Raw genomic sequence first — 24814 nt, 5'->3', positions numbered from 1 at the left:
GCAATAGAATAACTTAATAGAAATAAAAGGAGGGGTAAAATAAATCATCATCGTCGACTGATTACCATTACCATTCCCTACCTATCAAGCCTACCAACTACTCATCAGTAGTCACGTCCATCATTTTTGGTAACTTCTCACCGCTTCGGAAACCCGAGTATCACATATAGTCCCTTCACATTCCCCAACCAATCCCTCGTCACGATCTCATATAGAATATAACATCGTTTAAAGCCACAATATCATTTCTCGGTCGTTATGTCGGAACGGTCCGGCTGACATATGAAGTTCTCTTTTCCTACTGGCTATTGTCCGCTCGGATGACTTTTGGCTCAAAATATCTAAGAAGAGTAGTTGTTCTGCGTGCATATAAGATTACGATGTCACGAAGTCTATTTATCATAAGCATGCGGGGATCTACAATCCAATCAAGTGGAAGGCGGAATGGAGAAAGTGTTCCATGTTGCCGTTTTGGGCATCCTTGGCCGCTCAAATCATGTTCAATATGCGAAGGTGCAACATTGAGGGGGAAACTCTTAAACCCCTATAGCTCGCTACGCTCAAAAATTGAAGATATAAATTGTATTTCGCATCTCGCGCAGTCAGTCTCTCCACGGCAGTGGCCGCTGGAAGACCAGCGGCACGTCATTTATTTAGTTATTATTCGTACAGAAGCATCCTCTTAATCTACATCCCATCAATAAACGAGTACACCAAGTACTTTTATACAAGAATAGACACATCCAAGACCACAAATTGATATCGATCATTCCCTGACTTCCTCGATAGATGGATTTGCATTTAGCTAACCACGTACGTTGTACCATCGAAAACAAGAATACACATCAGTATTAAGTATTGAAAAGGAAAAGAACATCAAGAAGAACTTTCTCGAAAAGTGAGACATCAGACGAAAAACAAATTCTCCTTATTCCCTTCTAGCCCTTCCATTCATTTTTTTCCCTTATCGCCATGCGTACTTCATGCCTGTAGTTTTTCTCAGTGCCTCGTGGTACCTTTTCGTTCTATTTATTCCCATGCGCTCATCCGTTCTATCAAATCCAAGGGAGTCATTTCGCACCACCTAACAGCTCAGCCACGAGTATTCGGCTAGAACCCCAAGGCAACATTATGCGACCCTCTGTCATGATGGCCCTCCAAAATTCCCGATCCATGGAGTGGGAAGGTCATGTATTGTAACATCGCTCAATCTGCGAATTGACCGACACGGAAGGTTAAGTACATGTACGTGTGCTCATTGCCTCACTGACGTGCTAGCTATGGTTACCTCAGCTCGGATCCACTTTGTACATCAGAGGTTGCAGCTTCCGTTGAACCCTGAGTACATCAGGTACTGAAACTAGATCTTGGAATTTCATACTCTCTGCCATTGTCCATGTACATAACCAACCGACCGACCGGCATGCGTATGTACATAACATCATGTAAGGGGCTCTGCTGCACATAGACTTTGATGTTTCAAACCTTCATATATGTTCAAGTTCAATGCGGTACTACAGTATCACATGTAAATCAATATCATCATTATCCTCATCGAGATGGAAGTAGAGAGAAAGAATAGTATTGCCTGAGAATGATGAAAGCTATCAAGTCCATGCTCGATCCAAACTCACATCAAAATCGTAGGTTCCTCCCTAAAGTTTTTTTATGTTATTTTTCTGTGAACACCCCTCACGCCAAGATGTCGTGCTCCTCACTTCAAGAGTGTGAGAAGTGACCATCATTGCCATTGTAAAACACTCTCAGCAGCGCAATCTCCTGCTCCCCTCTTCTCATCGATGCTAGCCATGAGTCATTGTTGATTGAATCATCTTTACTAACATTAACCCAACAAACAAATCATCCACCCGTTGGCCCACCCGTCACCACCTATTCATCAAATGCTCATTAACATGAGCCCAAAAGATGAAGAAACCAGATTTACCCGTCGCCCATTCCAGAAATGCCTTTACAGCAGAACCAGTGTAGACTAGAAAAGTTTCTCCTGCGAGTACCTTCATTGAACGCCCTCCCATTACGCCATGCCGTCATACCAGAGCGAATTCGCTGAAACTTTTGCTATCCGCTACTACTCATGCGACCCAAAGTATTTATCTGTCGAGAAAATAAAAGAGAGAAAATTGAAAAACGAGAGTCGTATGATGCAAACACGAAAATTCAGCGACAGCTGAAGAGATTCATGAGCCGAATCAAACGTCAAGTCGAGTAGCGGGATGCATCCAGAAACAGCTCAACGTCGAGAGCAAAAGAATCCCGCAGCCATGTCCGTCGTAAAATCGAGTCTATCGCAAAGGGAATAGAAGGTTATATGTACAAAACTCCAAACATCATCATCACGTGCAACAAGGTTGGTACACAAGCCTATTAAGCTGGTGGAGGACCCTGGCCTCGACCTCCTCTTGAGTTGTCGTAACCGTTCTGTCGTGGTCCTTGACCGCTTCCTCTACCACCAAATCCGCCTCGGCCTCTGGAATAGTTTTGACGCTGACCTTGGTTTTGTCTCGGTCCTTGTCCTTGTACCTGCCCTTGTCCTTGCCCTTGACTCTGATTTTGGCCTGGGCCACTCTGGCGTCCATTATTATAATTATTATATTGACCACCAGTTCTCTGGTTTCCAGAGTGCTGCGTGGGTTGTTGCTGATCACGTCCTGGTCCTGATGCCTGACGGGTGTTGGTTTGGAAATTGGATACGGGACGGGGGATGTTTTCGGGAGTCTCGTAGACATAAAGGTTCTTCGGGATAATTTGTGGAATTGGAGCAATCTCTGTCCCAAGTTCACGCTCGATATTATACAAGTTGAAGCGATCCTCCCAACTGATGAGGTTGATTGCGAGACCGAGATGTCCAAATCGGCCAGACCTACCAATACGATGAAGATAAGTTTCAGCGTTCTTAGGGAAATCGAAGTTGATAACAACATTCACAGCTTGAATGTCAATACCACGAGTAAGTAAATCGGAGCAAACAAGATTGCGGCAAACACCATTTCGAAAGTCATGGAAAACGCGGTTTCTGTTGGCTTGAATCATACGAGCGTGACTGTAGAAACATGAATAGCCTAATTCGGTAATCTTCTTGGCAAGAAGTTCGACTCGATTTGTAGAGTTGCAAAAGATGATCGACTGGTTGATTTGTAATTTTGAGAATAAAGTATTGAGACAATGTACTTTCTCTTTCTCTTCGACAAATGCATAAAACTGAGTGATACCGCGCAGAGTGAGCTCGTCCATAAGATTGATTTCGTAGGGGTCGACCATGTTCTTATCCGAAAAGTCTTTGACTGTCATTGGGAAGGTTGCGCTGAAGAGCATGATCTGTCGGTCTTTTGGATGGAATTGAAGTAATTGTTCGATGACGATAGTAAATTCAGGTGAGAGTAGTTTATCAGCTTCATCCATGACAAACATATTGCATTCACTGAGGTCGGCCACATTCTTTCCAGCTAAATCGAGAATTCTACCAGGTGTACCGACGATAATGTGAACGGGCTCCTGGAGACGCAGAATGTCATCTCGTAAGGTAGTACCACCAGTAGTAACCATAACGTTGATGCCGAGATGTTGACCAAGAGTTTTGCAGACTTGTGAAGTTTGAAGAGCTAGTTCTCGAGTAGGTACCAGGATGAGACATTGTACTTTGGTGTTTTTGGGGTTGATACGTTCGAGTGCAGGGATGACGAAGGCGGCAGTTTTACCAGTACCGTTCTTCGCTCTAGCCAGTATGTCTCGACCTGTGAGGGCTACGGGGATTGCCTCTTCTTGAATTGGGGATGGCTTCTCGTAACCCATCTCGAAAATGCCCATTAACAGCTCTCGCTTGATGGAGAAATCTTCGAATTCGAGACCTTTGGTAGCGGTAACATCCTACATAAATATGTTAGCGACTCTGACGAAACATCGAGTAGACAACGATATGTTTGAGTACCTCTGTCTGTTGCCTCGTATCTTTCACTGGGATGTTAAGACCAGCTTTCCAGTTGTCTGAGGAAGCATTATCACTATTCTCATATCAGTGATAATTAAAGATATCCAAGGAGTGACGATCATACTTGATGTTAGTAGCCGCTAGCTTGTTTGCCAGCTCATCAGCCATTGTATATGTAGTTTTTGTTGGAAGAGGGTATCTTTAGAATAAATGTATGAGATGTGGTGTTGGGGCGCGAAAATAAGGTCGCGTTCTATTGGAATTCGTCTTAGATCGTATGCAATTAATTCAGCATAAAATAGTATAACACTAGAGAAGGCCGGTAGAAAAGAAGGCCGCAATGATGTTGATCTTGAAGGGTGGGAATATACGAGTTATTATCGAGTTGAGGGGTGGTTGTTGATGTCGAGGAAATTGTTGATTGTTTGTGATGTATTTGTAGTGGGGTTATTGAGCGTAGGTATTTATGCTTTTTCTTGTCTGCCGGATTGTGCGCATGAATTGAATTGAGTATTGTAATCGAAGATCCGATTTATGTAGAGATCTGAAGTCCTGTGACGGTAGTTGTTATGGTATGGTAGTTGGTGGGTTGTGGGTTGTGGGTTGTGGGTGGTTGTGTGTTTATTTCGAATTCTTCAAGGGTTGATTTGGGTTGAGGTGAGGTGAGGTGAGGTGAGGTGAGGTGAGGTGGTTTGGATTGAAAGGAAGATCAGAGAAACTTTTAAGGTTTAGTGTGGCTCCTAAAAGCTTTCGGCAGGCGGGCAGGCGGGAGGGCTAGAATGGAAAGGCTACCAAGTAATTTTGGTACGGCCCACGTGATGTAATGTTTTTAAGATTAGGACTGATGAAGGGAGGAGGGCTCGAGGAGGGGATAATAATTAAGAAGTACGGTACACAGGCGTGTGTTATACATTCACCTTGTAATAATAACATCTAACATCTAGGTAGTATCTAGTAATGATCAAAGGTTGAGAACAGTCGAATTCGATACATTCATATAGAGCACTGAATTCACCCATCAAGAAGCACTCGTCAAGAGATGTATCATTTGACCCTCTTTCATACTTGATGTATATAGGTACCTACCTGGGTACGGATTTACTCAATACACGTACAGATCAAACACGAGTAGGTTTGTTTTATGAAGCAATCAATGACAAAGAAGTACCAAGTATGCTCCCGATCATCGAAGGGCAATTGATTTTCTGAAATGCTCAGACCAAGGCAAACGTTGCTCCTGACGCAGCAAACACATAAGCAGTCTGAGAATAATCTCATAGCTAATAAGTTTATCACAAGTAATATAAGGGCAAATCGCAATGTAACAGAGATCTTTCTACTTTAGCATCATAATTATTGGGATTAATATTCATATCTCATTTATTATCCATATACCAAGTACTTCCATGCCAAAAGCACCACCTACCTATGACGCCAAAGACTAGGATGACATTCCACCAAATTAGAATGCCATCGCATCTGTATCTCGCTCCCTTTTAATTTTGACATCGCTTTCGTCTTTCATCAGAGCAGCGACAAATGATCTGAAGTAGTCTACGTATGGCTTCAAACTTGTTTTCTCCCAATCTTGTATGCTTTTTCCATCCATATCTCCGTCTTCAGGTGGAGTCCACTGATCGATCTCGCCTAGAAGTTCGGTTACAGTTGGTACCGCGAGAGGATCAAAGTCCCCTACACGTCTAGTGTCTATAGGAACACACACTCTTCCTGTGCCTGGGTGTACAACGAAAGGACTCTTGAGTAAATGGTTGAGATGCTTACTGACTTCAATATCGAGTCGAGGGTACGTATATTCGAGAACTATATCTTGCTTCGCTTCCAGTAATGCTCTTGGATCCAAACCCTTGGTGGATTTTGCCAATGCATCAATATCAGCCCATTTCGACGTTGATGACCGTCCAGGAGCAGAGCTCCACTTTTTCCGTAAACTTTCATTCAGTATTCTGTCAGGTAGAAGCTGCAATAACTTGTCGATTTTGTCGTCTTCCTCCCACGGATCTTGATCATGAAGGATGTCGTTTTGGAAGTGGCCTTTGAGTATATCAAGACTTCGTCTGCTTCATATTAGTAAAAGGAAGAATTAAAGTGCAAATGTACATACAATACATGCGGATGCAATGGTCTTTTCACATTAACCTTTTTCGCAGTTTGCGATCCACCTCGAATGACCTCTAGATATCCCGCAATAGCCCTTCTCTTCTGGTCGTCCATTTGCCTAGCTTTCTTGTCGCATACCCAAGCGTGAGCTCCTCTCCTTCCAGAGTATACCCACATGATATGTTTGAAACCAAAATCATCTCGCAGCGCAATATCAACCACTTTGATAGCCATCGTAATGAATTGCCAGCACTTGTTGCAGATATTTGCTTTGTCACAGCACGTTCTGATCTCGTCGTAATCTGTCAAATCGATATCAAAGCATAACTCCTTGGCTATTGGTCGAAAGGCGGAAGACTTGCGAAGTGTTTTGCGATCCCTAGGATTTGTACTATACACTGGGCCAATTTCGAATCTGGACGGCATAAGACGAAGGACATCCTTACGTAGACTGAAGTTTGTTAGCGTGAGTGGGCCTGAATGATACACCATCACTTACAGATCGGAGGTCGGGAATGCTTGATATCGCAAGTATGCATCGTTTTGAAGGGTGAATGCAAATTCACGATGTCCAAAGTCGGTTGAGGGCGTCGGAGAATGATTGAGCCATTGAAATAAGTGGCGCCAAGGGAAAAGTCTCTGGTAAAAGGATCGCATAACTTCTGGATCTGATGCTCGCGATGTAGGACCTATATTTCTTAATATCTACTTAGCTTCTGAGCCTAGAACACGGCTTTCAATACTTACACTGGGGAAGCTGGCGCTTCAGGTGAGCTCGACAGCTTTTCCTCTTTCGCATTTGTACTTGGGAATTCATCGTCAGACTCTACATCTGCAAACAGTTCTGATAAATTGTTCTCGGTTTTCGCAGCCGCCTGAGGTATCGCCTCGCCTTGAACTCCAGCATCTGCCATTGTAATATCTTCGTCATCATTCAACTCAACAACCTGCGTGTTGGCAGACGCATCCTCTGCCTCTTGACTCATTTGTGCGTCATCCTGCTTCTCTTCGTTATCAGACATATTCTCTTGTGATTTTATCGAGGGTTCTTCGGGGGAAATAGAATGTGGCATAATGAGGTTCGTGTATGTATTCGTGTTTCCCAATATTTTAGTGGAAGTAACTTAAGCCTCGAACCGAAAATCAATTTAAACATCCTACGCGTTCGACGCGATCAGTCAGTCCCCTTTTCGCGATTATGCGCTAAGATAAGCTGATAAGGATTGACGAATTCATGAATTAATCCACCTCCCGAATTCATACCACAAAAAGATGTAATGATTGGGAAACATTGTCGAAATCTCGGAATTCTTCTTAATTATACTGGAAGATTTGAATTCATCTTACTTGTGTACTCAACGTGAGAATAACAACGAAATGTTATGCCGGCCTCCTTTCTCACTCGAATTCCGTAGCATCACTCAACTTACCTATGGAATTCGAAGGCAGTAACCACCTTGATATTGATTGCCCTATTCGAAGGTCCTTTCCTTTCAACAATATAATGAAAATAATCAAAAGAGGGTACCACGAGAGAATTGCAGTGCTTGTGTTTTCTGCTTTTCAAATACTTTCAGCATCTCTGCTAAGAATCCGTACTCGCATCAAATCACTTTTTGAACCCAAGAGATTATAAAATTCAAAAACATAGATATCTCCTTCACATTGCAGGATTCTGCAAGGCACGATGGAACCAAATAATGATTTCAATGATTCACCAACGTATATGAGATTTCTACCGCCCTGTCGCATTCATGCTTACACAATCTCATCTGCAGTTCCCCCTTCGCCAGGAATTGGTCTCCATTCTATGTCAAGTTTCGAAGCGAGCAATATCCAATGAAATATGAAGTCGAGAACAAACGTGTGAGTATTAAAAACACGTTTTTCAATGACTTGGGCTTGCACAGTACCCCTGGTGAAGCGTATATACTTGATGATTGTTTCCGACTCCCTTTACAGTTGTTCCTTCGATGGTTGCAAGAAGACCATATGGATGCAATATTGTGCAAGGTTATGACAGAGCACATACCCTTGTTCAACGATACTTGGGCAATTGCCGTCGTACACTTGTGTCTACTTTGCGAGAATTGGGGCTTTCCCCTTGCTTTCAATGCAGCAATGGATCATTTAATACATCTACGAGACTTTTCATTTATGGTCCCGAAGCAAATCGAGGCCATCTACAAGACTACCTACGCTGGATCGGGTTTGCGACGATTGATCGCGGATGTTCTCTCGATTGGACAGTATCAAGATCAAATGAAGCATTTAGGGTTACTCGAAGATTCGATTGCAGGGGAAGTGTTTGAGGAGCTTTTGGATGATATGAGGACACGTGAACTTCCCGAACCATCGTTGTTTGATTCTGATGGCACTGTTAGAAATGGTCAGTTGGCGGAATATCACATGAATTTATAGGAGAGGGCAAAGCGTTCATCATGGTTTCCAGTCCTTTTACTGTCTGTTTTGCGGATGCAGCGCGAGTTCTGAAATTGAAGAACGGTCTATGGTTCCAAGAGGTTTTGAAGCTTTGAACATGGTAAATAGTTATAGCTGGTACGCATAGCATTCCTGTAGCTAAACCAGCGTTTAAAAGCCGTGTGTCTCAACATCGAACCCGACTTTCAACATTTGTAATACGTTTGTACAACTCAATAAGCGGGGTAGCTTATGCATGTTCATTGTGATATGCTCCATAGCTGGATAGTTCATTCATGCACCCTTTAATCTACAGAAAGCCAAGTCACGTAGGTCATTTTTATATCTTACTGGATAAACCAACTCGCGAAGCAGAAAGCACCCCGAAAATCTGCTTTGGCAAGTGAACATGCCAGAGCTATGATGCCGCTTATCACTAGTTCCACAAAGTTTATAAAGAAGATAACTTTGTAATTCGGGCCTTTATCAATATGGATTCCCCATCCCAAAGCAATTGGTGCATCTCCATTATGAACTATACTTGTTTTGCATTTTTGTGGGATTCTTCTCATCCAGAAAATAATTCTTGTAGGACTGGTGTATTGCAGATAGTGCATGATAAAAAAAATTGAAACGGGAAGCTCTCCTTAGCCAATTATAAATGGATCGTATCTCCAGCGGTCGTTATCTACCTCTTTTCGAGTGGCAGAGGAAGTTAATTTTGCAAAATTCTGACGTCGTGACGTTTCTCCAGAGACTAGTCTTGGTAGTCAGCGCTACGATGAAGATGATCTCTGAATTCCCATACGAAAGACGCTGATGCTGGTTTGATGAGCCAAAATTTGGAGTGCATGCCACGCAGTTCAGAGTATTTTTTCGGACACATTTGAATATGAGTTCGTCAAGTTTTGCTCCAACAAGATCAATCTCGCCATATATAGAAAAGAAAACGCATGTAATATGTAGTTCCGTTGTCAATTTCAAAGAAATTTGGGCACACCTAGGTGCCCGCATGAACCTCAGACATGAGTTTCCATCATTTTATACATATGTGTACGCTACCTGAACATGGTAGCTCATCTAACGGAAAGCTATACAGCAGTTATATTACCGAAGTCACGTCAAAATACTGAGACATCATCTCGTAATTGTTTCAAAATAGCTCCAGTCATGAATTCATTCAAATTTTAATCAAGGGTCAAATCTTGAGGAATTCTAAACGATAGAAAGCAAATCAGATCAGCCAATCTTACAATCTCTAAAGTTGATAGAATTTGTATACCGTTTTGTATAGGACATACGAGATCATACATTATCCGATCTGAAATAGGAAATTGAGAGACATCTAGATCTATCTGGGCCTGGTGAACTAGCTCTACATTTTCAATCACTCAATTATCTGGTTCAATCAAAACCTATGGAGCTTATCGTCCAATATGATAAAACAGCTCTGTTACGTTGAATGAAGTCAAAACCTCGTATCTACTTTCAGCCTACCATATTTCAAATAGGATTCTGTGATGGTAAACCAACAGCATGGATGATAGAAGCGACTACAAAATATCTAAAAGATGATATTACCAATTTGCTCAAGTTAAGTACTGTGATTAACCACTACGCTGCGGAATCAGCCGAAGACATGTATTTGATGTCAAGGTTGCATGCATGTATATATTGAAGTGTCAGAAGATTCTATGTGTAAGATGACATTGAGATAAGTTTATAGTCAAACCCCAGTATCTTTATATGCTATATATCAAATGAGATCTCTAGGCGTATTGGTCAGATATATTGGTGGATGCATAATATTACAAATAGATATATTCTACCTACATACTCTATAAGCTATCCAACACTGGACCTTGTCATTTCACGCAAGACATATCGTAGATTTTCATTTTTTTATCGTTTGAGTCTATAATATAAAATTCGCTTGGGTATTCCTGACTACGCAGATGCAAAAACTCCTAGAACTATCAAAAGAAAATTTGAATTTCGCCAAGATTCACCAGAATTCCTCGAAAGATCCAGAATCCGAACTTCCAGGAGCAATCTTACGCCAAGTACCACTATAACTTTCGATAATAACTCCAGAATTCATATAACTCCCATTACTCCCGCTAAGAGATCACCTATTTGTTGTCTCTTATCTCCTCTAACCTTCCTACGCTTGCTTGGTCGAGATCCTGAGCCACTAGCATCGTTATCTATTGTCTCATTGGCCTGCTGTCGGGATCTGGTTCTAGCGGTAGGTATCGTGATACGGGTATAGACGTAACCCTTTGCGCCAACTCCGAGGTTTTTGCTAGTATATTTGAGCGATCTATCACTCGTTCCGCCATCGTAAAATGGCTGATGCAAATCTGCCCGCGATGGTGTATAAAATAGTTCAGGGCCAAGACGAAGAGAAGCAACTGGTATAGAAGATATAAATTCGCCGGAGACCATAGGAACAAATTCGCCGACCTTTAGGCCAGCGGCACGCAAGTCCTCATCGTTGCGAAGCTCGCTAATTCGATTGAGAGAGGTAAGGGTACGGAATTCCCAAGTTTCAAGCTCACGATATTCTTTGCGACTGATAAAATCTACAGCTTCAAAGTGGGAGAGGCCAGTTCTCTTGAGTTTGGCGCGGCCAGCAGGGGTTCTTTCCATCGCTCTTACTTGCTCCTCGGCGTGAAGATACGCGCTATTTCTTGCTGCGGACGAAGATTCTCCTGTAAGTAGGGTTGATATATCTGCTCGAGGTATCATTGTGATCTTGGCTTTATCCCACAGAGGTTTAGCAGTGGATCTACGGATTGGTCTGGCCTGTGATAATTATTGTTAGCAATTGTTTTGTTGAAACGGCATATGCAAAGCACGTGCTCGAGCAAGTTTAGAGGAATTCAGAACACAAAGATCCGTGCTCAGACTATTACCGAGATTCCTTCAAGAGAAAAAGGGGATCAAGGGTTGAAAGAAACGACTTACAGGAAGTCCAAGACTTGCGCGCATAGCCATAATATGCTTTACACAGTCTGACTGCAAGATTTCAAGTAACGCTCCATCAGGGTGTACTTCCCAGCCAAGTTTCTCAGCGCTGAGTTGAGCCAATCCATTGAAATCACAGTCCATAACGTCGAAAACAGCTAAAGCAGGAAAATCGTTTAGGTATTGCAAGCAGTTTTTGGTAATCTCCGGGAAATTTCGAAGCTTTAAGATTCTCAGGACTTTGAATCCCTTTCCCTTCGCTGCGACCTCGCTCCAGGTTTTGATTACTCTATCTCCGAAGCACGAATCAAACTGCTTACCGGCAGTTCTTACACGATTATCATGCTTTGGATTAGAAATCTCGAGAGCTACTAAATTAACAAGTGTAGACAGTTCGACCATATTCGAAGTGCTGAAAGCAGTGGTAATAGATAAGTGTACAAGAAAGTCGAAAGTGACTGATTTGAGTGGCTTCGTGTAGACAGATAAGGACGGAACTGGCTCTGTGACAGAACCACTGTATCGAAATTGGTTTAAAATGGCACATTCATCTCGATCGAGAGCTTTTGAAAAAGCCTTCCAAGTATTAAAACTGTTGACACATCTACACCCAAGAGATCAGCTAAACTCAGTGCTTGTATGCAAGGTAGTTGTCATGTCTCTGGAATTCTGTGCCCCACAATAAAAACTGCACAGGGTCCTTGCAGCACTCCTCGATTTAAGAGTAAAGTAAGGGGAAAGAATACTAAAACTAACCTCTTTGACAGTTCCCGCCAAAGAAACTCAAGCTGCGTTGAAGGCATGTTCTTGATGCTTTCATAGGTAATACTGCTAACGTTCTTTACAATTGAATCGACCGAAAGTTGCATTAAACGTGGTACACGAGGTTTTCTACGTTTAAATTGTGCAGTGATCGCTTCTCCAGCAGTGAACTCTTGATCGTCATCAGATTCTTCCCAATTTGCTTCTAGAAGTTCCCTAAAGGTCTGTCAGATCCCATTTTATGAGAAAGAATTGTGAGAAAGAGGGGGCCAGCTTACTCAAATTGAGAATCCCAATGATAATCCGAAACTTGGAGTTCCCGTGAAGTTGTTTCCTGGGATACTAGACCGGAATCTGGGTCAATTATCCGTCTGGGCCCATCTAAGACGCCACGCGGAAGAGTAACAGAGGGCTTAAGGAGATGAAGTCCCGAGCGCGCTGGCTCTGTTCACGGAAGTAGCCATTCATTCTCGTGGTTAGTGACATATTTGTGATGGTTCTTCTTATTATGAGGAGCCTAGGTATATGAAAGACTGATGACTGTAGTTATTGAAGGAGGCTTTTGAAAGATATAATTCCTCGTTCGCAGGACACATAGATCAAGGTCTTCTGCAATTTGCTAAATTAAGTTTGGCGCTTGTAGCTGCGGAAGAAGACTTTGGGCCCTTGAGTGGGTCGTCTAGTATGATGACTCTGGTTGTGAAGGATATTCGAATAGATCTGGATATAGTTTGCGACTGTGGCATAATAAGGTAAGTGATTAGTTGGTAAATAAGGTGATCAAACTATTTCTCGAGCCGATTAGATTGACGGGTGTGATACTGAGAGGATGATTTGGCCGATAAAAGTCTTCCTTTAAATAGAATGGCGACTGGGATCCTTATGGCAGGAGGAAACCTCCAGAAGATCGAGCTCGATCAATGATTCTGTAGTGCAGTGGAAAAGAAATTTAGTGAACTCAGACCGCCAATACAAAAAGTGGAAAGTAGACAAATCAGAATTCCAGAATTTTTGACTTCCGGGGGGTATACACTGCAAATGTTTGGAGTTCAAAAGTCTAGCGTGCAATATTTGAAAAGTGTCGAAACAGAAGAAAACGGGACGGGTTGAATTTTGATATTGAGAAAACGGAAGAGGCGGCAATGAGGTGTCGATTGTTGTGGCAATTCAATTGAAATTGATGCTTTATGAAATCAGACTTGCCTTGCCTCACCTTGCCTCGCCTCCAGCCGTATTCTGAAGGTTAGGATAATTCGTATCATCCCATCAAGGTTCTCTATCATTTCATTTCCCAACTCACTCGAAAAGACACTTTGAACACACGCGTGTTGAACGTGAAGTTTATGATGACTAACCATCGCGGCTACCTTTTTCCGTCCCCGCCCCACCAAACACCGACCAGCCAGCTCTGAACTACATTCGATAGATTCGAGCACCAGTGGGTGCATGGATTGACGGGACACTTCCCAACTTTCTAAGTTCTTGACAAAGTCATTCTTTATTTGTTTGATATGAAAACTAAAATTTTAATTGTTTTATATCTAATGAATAATTGTAACAATTTTCGAGATATATTATTCAATACATCGAGAGATATTCACAAGTCTATTTTTGTAGTGTCCCGTCAGTCCGTACACCCACTGGTGGAGCTTCCGAAGAGGCAAAATGACAGCGTGGAGGAGCTTCAGGTGTGGTAGGTAACTTTCTCTTTTGAGTCTAACCAAGTGGTTCATTGTGTCGTAAAAAATTTGGTCGTTGTTTGCCCAGCCGTGATCTACGAGTAAACGACAAGAGCGGACCATGCATGGATGAGAAAGGCGTGTGGAAAACAGTATTCCACTTTCTCTAAGCTATTTATCGATGATTTCAGAACCTTTCAAATCGAATGCATGTGTGTAGTAATATGCTGAGTACATATCTTGACTCTCTATGGAACAGCTAGAGAGTATTCTATCTCGCCTGGCAAGATCCTTCAAGCATGATTGTAGTGCAGATTCTGTCATCTGCAAGGAAAAGGTTGAGATGTGAAGGCAGGATATGAGGTCTATATAGAACCGGTTCTATTCCTGTATTTGATCATAGGTGAATGATATGGGCGAAGAGGTTGACAAGAGAGTAAGCGGTCCACCCCGGTTCCATATGGCCATCGGACCGTCGGATCATGGCGTCCAGATCGGTAATCATTCTCGACAATGAATTGCAAGATTGAACCGACGACAACAACGAGCATTGAAGAGGTGTATCTGAATGACGTGATCATTTTGACGAATTGCTTGAGCCGACATTCAGTTGAAGTCGATCCTTGGAGTTTGAAAGGGTGTTGTTGAATTCTGTAGTGTCGAGGACGAAATACTGTGAGTGAGAAAGGGATGACCGCTGGTTTATGTAACCTTACTTTTAACACTGAGACCAAGAGTGATACTGATACTAGTAGTGTACTTGCAGGCGGCCTAGGTGGAGACCCATCTATGTGGAGGTAGTATGTTGTCAGACGAAGAACCCCTTAAGGATCTTGTATCCTCTGAGTTCACATGTTGAGAAAGAATCATATGTACTGAACGAACGCATTACTCCTCATTTACTATAATTTTCTTTGGTGCCATAAAGGTTCAATGTTCAAACATGATTTCTATAGTAAACCAATGTTCTAAAAACAACCCATTTCCAACGTCCGATCTTTTGTTATTCACATCTCCATTTGATCATAATTCTTGAACTATTCCAGGCTATCCATGCTAAAACCCGTTCCTCAAATTCTCATACTTACTCCCCGGATACTGAATACAATTTTCGCTTTGCTCCAAAATACCCAAAACGTTGACCACGTTGTGAATTAGAGACTTTTCTGGCTCGGGATGATCGGCCGAAGATTCCCACCACTGTTTCATTTGGGTTAGTGACATGATGCAAGCGGATTTGGGAGAAAACATACCATAGCACCACCAAGACCTCTTTGCTTGATGTAGTGAGCCTTTCTGCGGGCGACATCGACTGTGTCGTACGATATGAGGGTTTTTGTATTCTCATTGTATGCTTTATAGTCCATTAGCGTCTCCTTCCTATCTCGTCGCATCGAAACATCCACCCGTACTGCTATCTTACATCCATTTTCTTCCAAATATCAAGAAATGGCATCAAACATTGAAAGACGCAGGGAAAAGAAAATGGCCAACTCACAATAACTAGCACAGGTTTCCTCATCCACGATTTCCCTCGCACCTTCCTGTGGTAACTTTTTGAAATCATGCACGCCATTTTCCCAAGTACCCTCTCCTACCCCGTTAAACGGTTGTCCCAATCCTTCAGTCCCCTGAAAGGCCCTCCCATAAATCGGCATCCCAAGTACAATTTTATGGCCATGTACTCCTCTTGCCTCATACGCCCTGACTGCATTTTCTGTATTATACGGCGTGGAGTTTGGGTTATATTGGCTAGCATGCACATTTGCTTGGTGTCCTGCAACACCATCCCACGATCCCGCGTAATCGTATGCCATTAGGTTCCAGAAGTCGAGGTATTCGTTCATGCCATAAATGTCCATGTTATTGTAATTTTGAGGACCGGCTGGACATGCCACCGTAAGTTCGAAATGATGGGGTGTAGGGAGAGTGTTAGAATAACGGTCCATGGCTTCCCTACATTCTCTCAACAAAAGAACGTAATCTCGTGCTTCTTCAGCGTTTTTGGGATATTCCCAATCGATATCAATTCCGTCAAATCCCAAATTCCTTATCAAATCCACTGCAGTCTCTGCAAACTTTCTCCTTCCACTCTCCGTTGACGCTGGTTGGGCGAAATTGGAGGAATAGGTCCAGCCCCCAATACTAAGCAATATCTTCAAAGATCGATTTCGTGATTTGAGGATATTGAGTTGCTTCAAGCAACCATATAAATTAGTACCAACGTCATTCCAGGAATCGCCCTCGAAATGAATATCAGTGTCGGCCCAGCCATCAGTCATATATACCTCGCCAGAATCTGGACGGACATTGGCGAAGGCATAGAGAATATGGGTTAACTTCTCGGCAGGGAGATCTTGGGGAAAATGTTTGCGGCCGTAGATTGCCCACTGGGTGATGTTAGTGTATGTATTGCAATATCATCGTTATAATATTGCCATCTCTCTTTCTCCGTCAAAAATCACGAGATCGTTGTGTACACTTGTACAGCATCGCATCGTCGTCTCACCACTTTTTAAGATGATAGAGAGAAACTGAAACGACATTCCCTTTTCCATTTTCATCCTCCGGATTGGCTCTCGGAGAGGACCTCCAACCTTCATTCCATGTCTTTAAACCGTTGATTCTCTCACCCACTCAGAGCCTCACTACAGTCCGCCCAAAACCTCATAAGAAAAAGAATGAAGCAAGCCACATACATTTACAAAATACGCCACGGCGCGATATCCATTACCACCACCCATATTGTCTCCCAACCCTAGTTCTATTTCCTCTTCGCCGATAATTTCTAGGTCTCCTTTACTCTCCTCGCCCGATCCTAGATCAAGTCCAGCGATTTCCCACGTTCCAGGTCCGTTTTGCAGCGTGATTAGTAGAGCGACAAAGAATGCAAATAAAGGGAGTGAGAATAGTATTATCTTTTTAACGTGCGCCACTTTGAATGTCTTTTTCTATTTCTTTTTAATGAGATGATAGATGCTTTATATATATATATATTTTTGGATGTGGAGTACGTTAAATGGTCTTGGAATCAGCAGCTGATAGAAAGTGGCTGTGATTTTGTCGAATGTATTTGGTTGGTGACAGATGTCCAGTACCGTGAGTGTCCATATCCAATCCCCGCAGGGCTGAGTGAAGCTATGACGAAAAGAATACAAGGGTTGTGAGGGGCAACTTTGTACACGTTGATGCGCATGTTTAGGATTTCTGGGCAATGATACTGTGTTTTACTTTATTCCAATGGTTCAGAGCAATTGTGAATGTGATGCGCTTGTGAGTGCATGGGCTCTCTTGGAATAATTTGTTTCGTTTCAGTCATTGATTGATGCTATGTATTTGTAGTTTCTGGCCCAACCATTTTAGTCTTGCTGCGAGTGATAATTAGGTCTACAAAGCTATATTCGTCCGGCATACCCGTAAGTAAATACCACCCCCCAATGCTCCTACTCCGCTCACATAAGAACTCAAAAGCTTAGCATGTATAGAAACATATGTCTCGCAGCCTCGTATAAGTCCACATTTCCTCCCCACTGTATCTTGGCCTTCGTGGCGCCACAGATGAGCATCGTGGCTGAAGCTGCTGTATCCATTTCTCCTTTCCTGTCGTGATCATAAATATTTATCTCATCGCTCCTTTGGTATATTCTTAGGCGGCTGATAAACCACCATCGATCTCCCTTTGATATCCTCGCTTGAGCAAACCTCTGGATTCGGCAACAATTTCCTATAAGTTTCTTCCTTCGGATCTTGTCTCTGTCTCAAGAAACTATGTATTCGTTCCTCTCTACTCCCAAAAGTATATCTCGTCTCTTTCCTTCTCTGCCTCAAATCCTTACTCATCTTATCATGTAAAGTATCTCTCTGTTCCAAGAATTTTGCCGAATAATTATCCAGCCTCGTCAATTGTCCTAATCCACCTACCGCCACAAAAATTGCAATTAACAAGACAAATGCACCATTTGATACGAATTGAGGTTTCTGTTCTCCTTTGACATCACGGCTGTACCATTTCTCCCAATCTTCCCATGTCGCGTTCTGACTTGGCCCACCGGGACCTGCCCATCCATGATTTTCTCCATGTTTATCGCGAGGATCGAGGGCTTCCGGCCGTCCATTCCAACCTGCTCCATATGTATCGTATGCACTTCGTTTTATGGGATCTGAAAGTATATCGTTGGCTGCAATAATTAATCTGTATCGCGATAGTTTCGTGTCGTAATCCAATCCATCATTCGTATCGATGCCATGTTTATCTGGATGATAAAGTTTAACCAATTCGTAAAAGCGTCGTTTAGAATATGGAGATCCTTTCTTTTGGTTGAAGATTTGGTAGGGTGTTGGAACCGCATATGCGGATGTCAATTCAGGCCATTGTAATCCTCCATGTTGATTTGCACTTCGTCCGTCGGAGACGATGGCATATTTTCGTCGTTGTGAGCGATATTGTGGTTGATGGTTTTGGGATGCGAAGAGGGAATGAGATAGTGACGTCGTTGATGTGCGGGGAAATGCATAATAGCATTGCAAATTACTGCATGATGAAATCAAAATTCCCGACTTCTTGAGCATACTGTAATTGATGCAAAGAGCCAGTATGAGTACTGGCACAATTTGACCATTTCGATTGGGAAGATGAAGGGACGTTGTTAATGTATGAGGTTTTGTTCGATTCTAGTATCGATATCGACGCTTTCTCGGAAGCTTGTCTAGATCATTAATCTAAAGTATGGTGACCCTTTCAGACATTTTGCGACGACTCTACAAACCACAATATTTGATATATTTCTCACATTGCAAATGTAGACTTGACATAAAAATTTAATACTAATATTGAGTATCATGTTTCTTTCATTTTCCAAACAGGAGAAATAAACATAGTCGAATTTTACGCCTATAGCAGAACATTAGAAGCTGTTTTCTTACTCGTTGCTGCTGTTGCTATGACTTAGTCTCATATATTCCACACGACGAAATCCATATGCCTTGTGAAGAAGGAGCATTGTGTATTCATATCACATCAGTGGGATTTCCGGAAGTCGGCGGTTTTTTTTATACATAAATTACAACTGTCAACTGAAGTGTATATCAAATTGCCCTCAAGAAGAGTGTTCTCTCTGATGCAATATACCAATATTATGTGACATATATAACTGTAGACCCCTTTAGATTTGTCGTAAGAGGCATAATTCCATCTCGCCATATCTTGTAGATTGACGGTCACTTCAAGTTTTTATCTCTATGTTGGCGTAACTCGATAATGATGGGCTCTGTGGGCATCTTCTACTTACTTTATATTTATCATTAGCCAGAATTTTGCAAGCGAGGGGGGAGAGATAGAAACTTGATGCGTAAGTTTCATATGGTAGACGATACAAGATACACATCATGTGTGGGGAAGAGGGCGAACATATGCATGCCTCTAGCTCTCAGACTATGAAGTAAAGCTGGTGGGTGAAAACGAAGCGAGGGGCTCTACGTAGGAAAGGAAGTAAGTAAGAAAGAGCATTATTGGAGTAGTGACGAAATCTAGATTGTGTATCTATATTCAATTGAGCGTTATGAGGAAATGTTTTGTGCTTGTCTTTCGTCAATCTTTTACCTGTTACTTTCGAAACTTTTGATTCTATGGTGCCTTGACCGAACGATTCAGAGTTCTTGGGAGAGGTTTGATTGAAGATTCTTGGCTGGAAGGTCTCAAGACTCAAACTATCTAACCCTTTCAAACATTCTGAACCTTTCGACTACTTATCTTTCGGCTTCAGCTTTCTAGCTTTTAGGCTACCCCATGTCATACCGGTGTTCTAACTCTTTTTGTTACTCACTATAAATTCCCTTTCCTGCCTTCTCTGTCTTCAGTGTATTCCCTCAGTCCGATCCAGTTCAACTGCTCAAGATCCATCCCGTTCCGTTTCAACTTATTGATACGCCACAAACCCTATCTCACCACCAAAGCAGTTGTACAAACCGCCAAACCCCCGCCAAGAGGTTGTACAATGACAATCCGGGGTACAGTGACCTTCCAGCCGGTATATATATGAAACACCATAGGGGCGCTGCATGACTTGTAGCACGGAAGGAGGATACAAAGACAAACTCAAGATGACAATCGGAACTTCCCAAAATGTTGTATACATAGGATTTGATATTACTTACTAGTCCTACATGTGTTGTGCAAATTTTCGGATCGGGAGAAAGGGGTGAGATGTTCTGGAAGTGGGGTCGGTATGTACAAGCGGACGGGCAGGTTGTGTGATGGAGGAAACTGTTGGAATTTGTGGGATGTTTATAGCTTGGCTTTGTTGGGAAGAGAAGAGCCACGATATATGCTGTGGATTCATCGTGAGACAGGCCGTAGTCCGAGTACTTATGGGGTGAATAAAACACCAGCAAAGTCCCATTATGTCAGAGCCGGTCAATTCATTTCAGCTTGACCTGAGATTTGGTAATCGTAGAGTCTAGATACTTCGATGGAGATCTTTGAGCACAACATTACTGTAACCCCTATGACTGAAGCCTAGAAGTGAGAACTAGCCGCCTTCGTGTTTCTGGCTATGATGACGCGACATATGGAAGATCGAAATTTTGATTGCAGAAATCTTAAATATCAGTGTGTCATCGCTTGCCTATCTGCCAGACACATACATTCTAGTTATATGCTGGAAGCTTGAATAGGAGAAGCTTTAACATTCAAATTTTGTATCGGTGATCCCCGTGTCTCGCAGTTAATGTGGACTATGTTCAACGGAAGTGGTCCGCGCCTTAAGGTTACACATATGCTGATAACTTGATATAAAAGGAGGAGATGTGAATGTAGATGCAGATGCAGATGCGGATGTAGATGTAAATGCAGATGCAAGTAAAAATGGAATCGACAAAACAGGGATTTATGAGAAGTGGACTCAGTGGAGGCACAACGATAACCACCATACGAACACCGAATCTCCCATAATGCCATTTTTCACTTTATCGCGCGTCTTGCGAGATTAGAAGCGGCTATTAGAAATTGTGGATATATGGAATCATACTGCCGTGAACATGCGAGATATATACTTCATATATGCCCTTGCCTGCCCACAGAGTGGTAATCACAATGTTGAACCGAACCTCGAGGGTTGAACCTCGGAACGAGATAGAAGTGGCCTGTCAATATCGAAAACGTTACCCTTTAAGCTTGTCGTCTTGTCAATGAAAAGTCAAACAACACCAAAACGTTCAATCGTCCGAGACATTTTAGACAAATCGTATATTAGTTGGCTCGCTGGTCAGTGACATCCATGATTTGATTAGAGATGATCTACAAAAGAGAAGTCAACGAAGGCTTTTCGAGGAAGGGAAGACGATGATATCATGAGTGCTGATCTATAGTCGTAATACTGGCAAGATTCGGTTATTCAGGATGAAGGGGAAGATAAGGAAATGTGTAAGACTACATACCTGCTGTTTGAAGTGGACTCATGAGGCAGGCAACTTACTGATTGATGCGAGTACCGAAGCACAGCAAAAGAATTATCTAAGATCGGAGATAGTGTACTTACATAGACCGGTGATAATCCTTTTGAGAGTCAAGATAGCAAATGTCGTAGGGCAGAACGATAAAACATCCTCGATCATATAACTCATCTGTGATCACCAACGAGGTACTTCTTGAATCCTGGGTGGTTTTCTGAACACATGATCAACAAAATGATGCGCACGGCCTATCTTTAATCTCAGTCAAGCAAGTAAAACTACCCAAATACCCTGAAATGTCCACAAAGGGAATCGAATGGGGATGGCGTTGATATCTTTTCCTCCGTAAATGCTTTAGAATGGTTTGACATATCAAAAAGAGTTTAGGGTACGGATTTTGTGAACCATTTGAGGTCGAGTCGTTCGGCCGACTGATAAAAAAGGTGTTGTTGCTCCTTTGGAGCATGAACGCATTGGGGGAGTAATTCCTGATGCACAAATGCCAGGTACTCGAAAAGGTCCAGATAGTGGAGAGCAAGCTGGATCTGGAAGTAAGTGGAGTTGATGGCGTTCCAAAGAATGAGAACACATTGATGATGTTGCAGAAGTCTGCCACGCCCTTCCACGGGTGAGAACTCAAAGATTGGGAACCGAGGGAAACAGAACAATATCGGTTTTGCCCCCTTTGGTTAGAATTTGGAAGCGGGTACTGCGGAGAACAACTGCGGTGCCACATTGGAAGATCGCCATTTGATCGGTTCATACTAGAGTTCCTATCGCTTCGCGGCCAGGGATTTTTAGTCAGGTACAAAGATTCACGAAGAAGCACGAGTTCCACAAAATGCTTTTAGGGTTAGCACCGATGAGGATTCAGGAACAGAACTTACAGCTATAGTTAGATATTAATTGAAGAGAAACTTGATATTGAATATCATCATGGGATGGATCAGTTGTTGGAATCAGATTCGTATGCAGTAAGAAAGAAGTGAGGGAAGAAGTTTGGAATTCTCACCGCTTAATTGGTTTTCCTCTAATTGATTCGACTAATAAGTTTATAGTAAGAACCATAGAAATAAAGTAAATAAATTTCCGATTCCATCTACTTATCCTATCGAGGCCATTGATCCTTCCCCATGATTTATTGCGACAGAGCATCGATTCCAAATCTCATGCCATAAGGAGAACACCACTTAGGTAAAGACTTTGTGTAAACACAGTCAGTATCACTCATTACAACCCGGCACAACCAATTCCAACACCAACACAACCCAACATGCCTAGGTACCACATCCCCATCACCAAAGAGACCCGACATAACAGATATGCTACAACCAATTCTTCCCAAAGACTATTTTGAGGTATCTGAGTCTCAGGAAACGTGGGTTGGCGGTAGGGAATCAAAGCCAAACTGGGCCATTTTTAGCTCCTACAATTATGCTCCACTGCTGCGCCATCGAAGAATGACCTAAATGGGTGATAAGGCGACAAAATCCCACGTGCGTGTGTCGTATCGTCCTGGATGCTAATCTTGAAAGAATCCTCAGGTTGGACAGATGGATCAAGGTTGGATTCATTTCCTTGAGGTTATGGAGTAAGATGGTCGGAGAATACAAGACCGGTATTGAATGGATGTAGCCATTGTAATTCATGCGGGCGAGAGACACTGCATGGGGGGACGAGGTAAGAGGGTGGTGGTAAAGGGAAAAGGAGGATTGTGGGAGGAATGATGAAGCGTTGATACCACATTATTGATGGAGTTAGAGATGGAGGACTGATTGATGTGCTTTGAAGACAAGGTGATTGATGACTCGTGATTAAATTGGTAGATAGGATTGGTTGATATTATGTGGAGGATATATTACAAGATTGGGGTGAAGGTCGCGGTAGTTACAATCAATTAGGCTGATCGTTCCAAGTAACATATCGTAGATTTAGATGAAGCATGATGGTGATGATGATGGTGATGATGATGGTGATGATGTTGGTGATGATGATACTTTTACAGTCTCCTAGAGAGGTAGTTTTCGACATTCTCCTCTCCTCTTGATAGATGCTAAATCACGGAATCACGGAGTTTTCCAATTCACAGTTTATGATCCGAGTTAATCAATGGGTTTTCTAGTAGATACTCTATTACTCTATCTACCTACTACCTACTTAAGTGTTATTAGTTTCTGGATTAGTCGTCTTGGGTAAATTCAGCAGCGTACCTGAATTGATTGATGTGCCTCCACTGAAAATGGACCCCTGACAAGTTTTAGATGTTTCATCTCTACGAATCCCTCTTACTCTCATTACCTCCAACCTAGAGACTCGTAGGTCCAAGGTCTCTCATTCTTTCCCTCTTCTCTACCCGGTGAAGGTGACATTTTGATTCATCAATATCAATATCAATCTCGATATCAACATCAATCTCAACCAAAGAAAAGAAGTGTTTCCAAGAATTACTTTCGTATGCAGAGTACTCACGCACTCCCGCACTCATCCTCCCACACCGGTACGACGGTTCGTTTGCCCAGCATCATACATTACCTACCAACCTAGTACTTTCTATTTGCTCTGCAGAAAAACCCCCTCATCCCCTCCCTCGTCTGTTCTCTACTCTCTCCCATCCATCCATTCCCCATCCCGCCAAAGCAAACGAACGTCGGTCCCACTTCATCATCTCACCCACATCCATCTATACATTCATCCATCTATACATCCATACATCCATCCATACATAACATAACTTTAACTTTACATCTTAAAACATCCCAATTGATCAACCATTCATCATTCATCATTCATCATTCATTTTTTCATCCTTCATCAAAGTAACACATACGCACTCACTCACCCACCTCACCCACCCTCATCCACCTCATTCACCTCACTTACTTTATTCTTCTCCGACGACATTTGCGCACATTTTGCAACATCACCTCTCCTTCGTATAGACATCCAAATCTTGAATCAATTCCCCGATATTGTTTCAATCAATATACTATACCAAATATAAACCTCGCCCCTTCATTTATTTGTCTGTACGCGACGCAACGAAACGCAACGAAACGCAACGCACCACAACCCATCCATCGTATCGCAATCAATCACTACACACACATTGTTACCATACATCATTTCATCCTCTTGCATGCGGAACTTTTCTTTTTTTTTGCGACAACGCAACCCATCAACAGATTATTCAGTCATCGGCGCCGCATGCGAATATTTCAACAAGATATCTCCATTTGAATCATTCATGTTATATCTCAATTGAAGGATTGTTTTTTCTATTTTAAAGAAAAAAAAAGATTTTCATCAAGTAATTTGGGGTGAAGACCCGAGCGGCTCGCTGGTCGATCTACAAGCCCTCCTTCGCAATTCCAAAAATTCAACAAAGCCTGTGTGCTCCCTCCAAACCATACCATCGCATCCAATTCACTCTCATTTTCGATTTTCATTCAACCTTACGATAATATCTTTC

At 42.4% G+C, this 24814-nt stretch overlaps 5 protein-coding genes across 5 annotated transcripts; 2 read left to right on the top strand and 3 right to left on the bottom strand.

Annotated features, from left to right (window-relative positions):
- Nucleotides 1-2385: 2385 nt before the first annotated feature.
- Bfra_004787 (putative atp-dependent rna helicase dhh1 protein) lies at nt 2386-4114 on the bottom strand (the record flags this gene model as incomplete). The annotated part of the gene is made up of 3 exons (XM_037335181.1): nt 2386-3885; nt 3947-4019; nt 4071-4114. 3 exons carry the CDS (start codon nt 4112-4114, stop codon nt 2386-2388), a joined length of 1617 nt encoding a protein of 538 aa, XP_037193715.1.
- Nucleotides 4115-5408: 1294 nt separating this feature from the next.
- Bfra_004786 (putative dna primase small subunit protein) lies at nt 5409-7137 on the bottom strand (the record flags this gene model as incomplete). The annotated part of the gene is made up of 4 exons (XM_037335180.1): nt 5409-6021; nt 6069-6515; nt 6564-6761; nt 6812-7137. 4 exons carry the CDS (start codon nt 7135-7137, stop codon nt 5409-5411), a joined length of 1584 nt encoding a protein of 527 aa, XP_037193714.1.
- Nucleotides 7138-7751: 614 nt separating this feature from the next.
- On the top strand, nt 7752-8601 carry Bfra_004785 (uncharacterized protein; the record flags this gene model as incomplete). Its single annotated transcript, XM_037335179.1, has 3 exons — nt 7752-7786; nt 7843-8453; nt 8486-8601. The coding sequence occupies 3 exons, from the start codon at nt 7752-7754 to the stop codon at nt 8599-8601; spliced, it is 762 nt and encodes a 253-aa protein (XP_037193713.1).
- A 1981-nt stretch (nt 8602-10582) lies between these two features.
- Bfra_004784 (putative glycoside hydrolase family 18 protein) lies at nt 10583-18465 on the bottom strand (the record flags this gene model as incomplete). Its single annotated transcript, XM_037335178.1, has 9 exons — nt 10583-11293; nt 11456-12059; nt 12212-12433; nt 12496-12661; nt 14985-15096; nt 15150-15250; nt 15395-16286; nt 16596-16847; nt 17599-18465. The coding sequence occupies 9 exons, from the start codon at nt 18463-18465 to the stop codon at nt 10583-10585; spliced, it is 3927 nt and encodes a 1308-aa protein (XP_037193712.1).
- A 3379-nt stretch (nt 18466-21844) lies between these two features.
- On the top strand, nt 21845-22099 carry Bfra_004783ia (uncharacterized protein; the record flags this gene model as incomplete). Its single annotated transcript, XM_037335177.1, has 2 exons — nt 21845-21896; nt 21951-22099. 2 exons carry the CDS (start codon nt 21845-21847, stop codon nt 22097-22099), a joined length of 201 nt encoding a protein of 66 aa, XP_037193711.1.
- Nucleotides 22100-24814: the final 2715 nt, after the last annotated feature.

Source organism: Botrytis fragariae (genome assembly GCF_013461495.1).
Source record: "Botrytis fragariae strain BVB16 chromosome Unknown tig00000050, whole genome shotgun sequence".
In the NCBI taxonomy this organism is placed as follows: domain Eukaryota; kingdom Fungi; phylum Ascomycota; class Leotiomycetes; order Helotiales; family Sclerotiniaceae; genus Botrytis; species Botrytis fragariae.
Note: the sequence above shows the minus strand (reverse complement) of the source record. Positions and strands in the feature narration are given on the sequence as shown.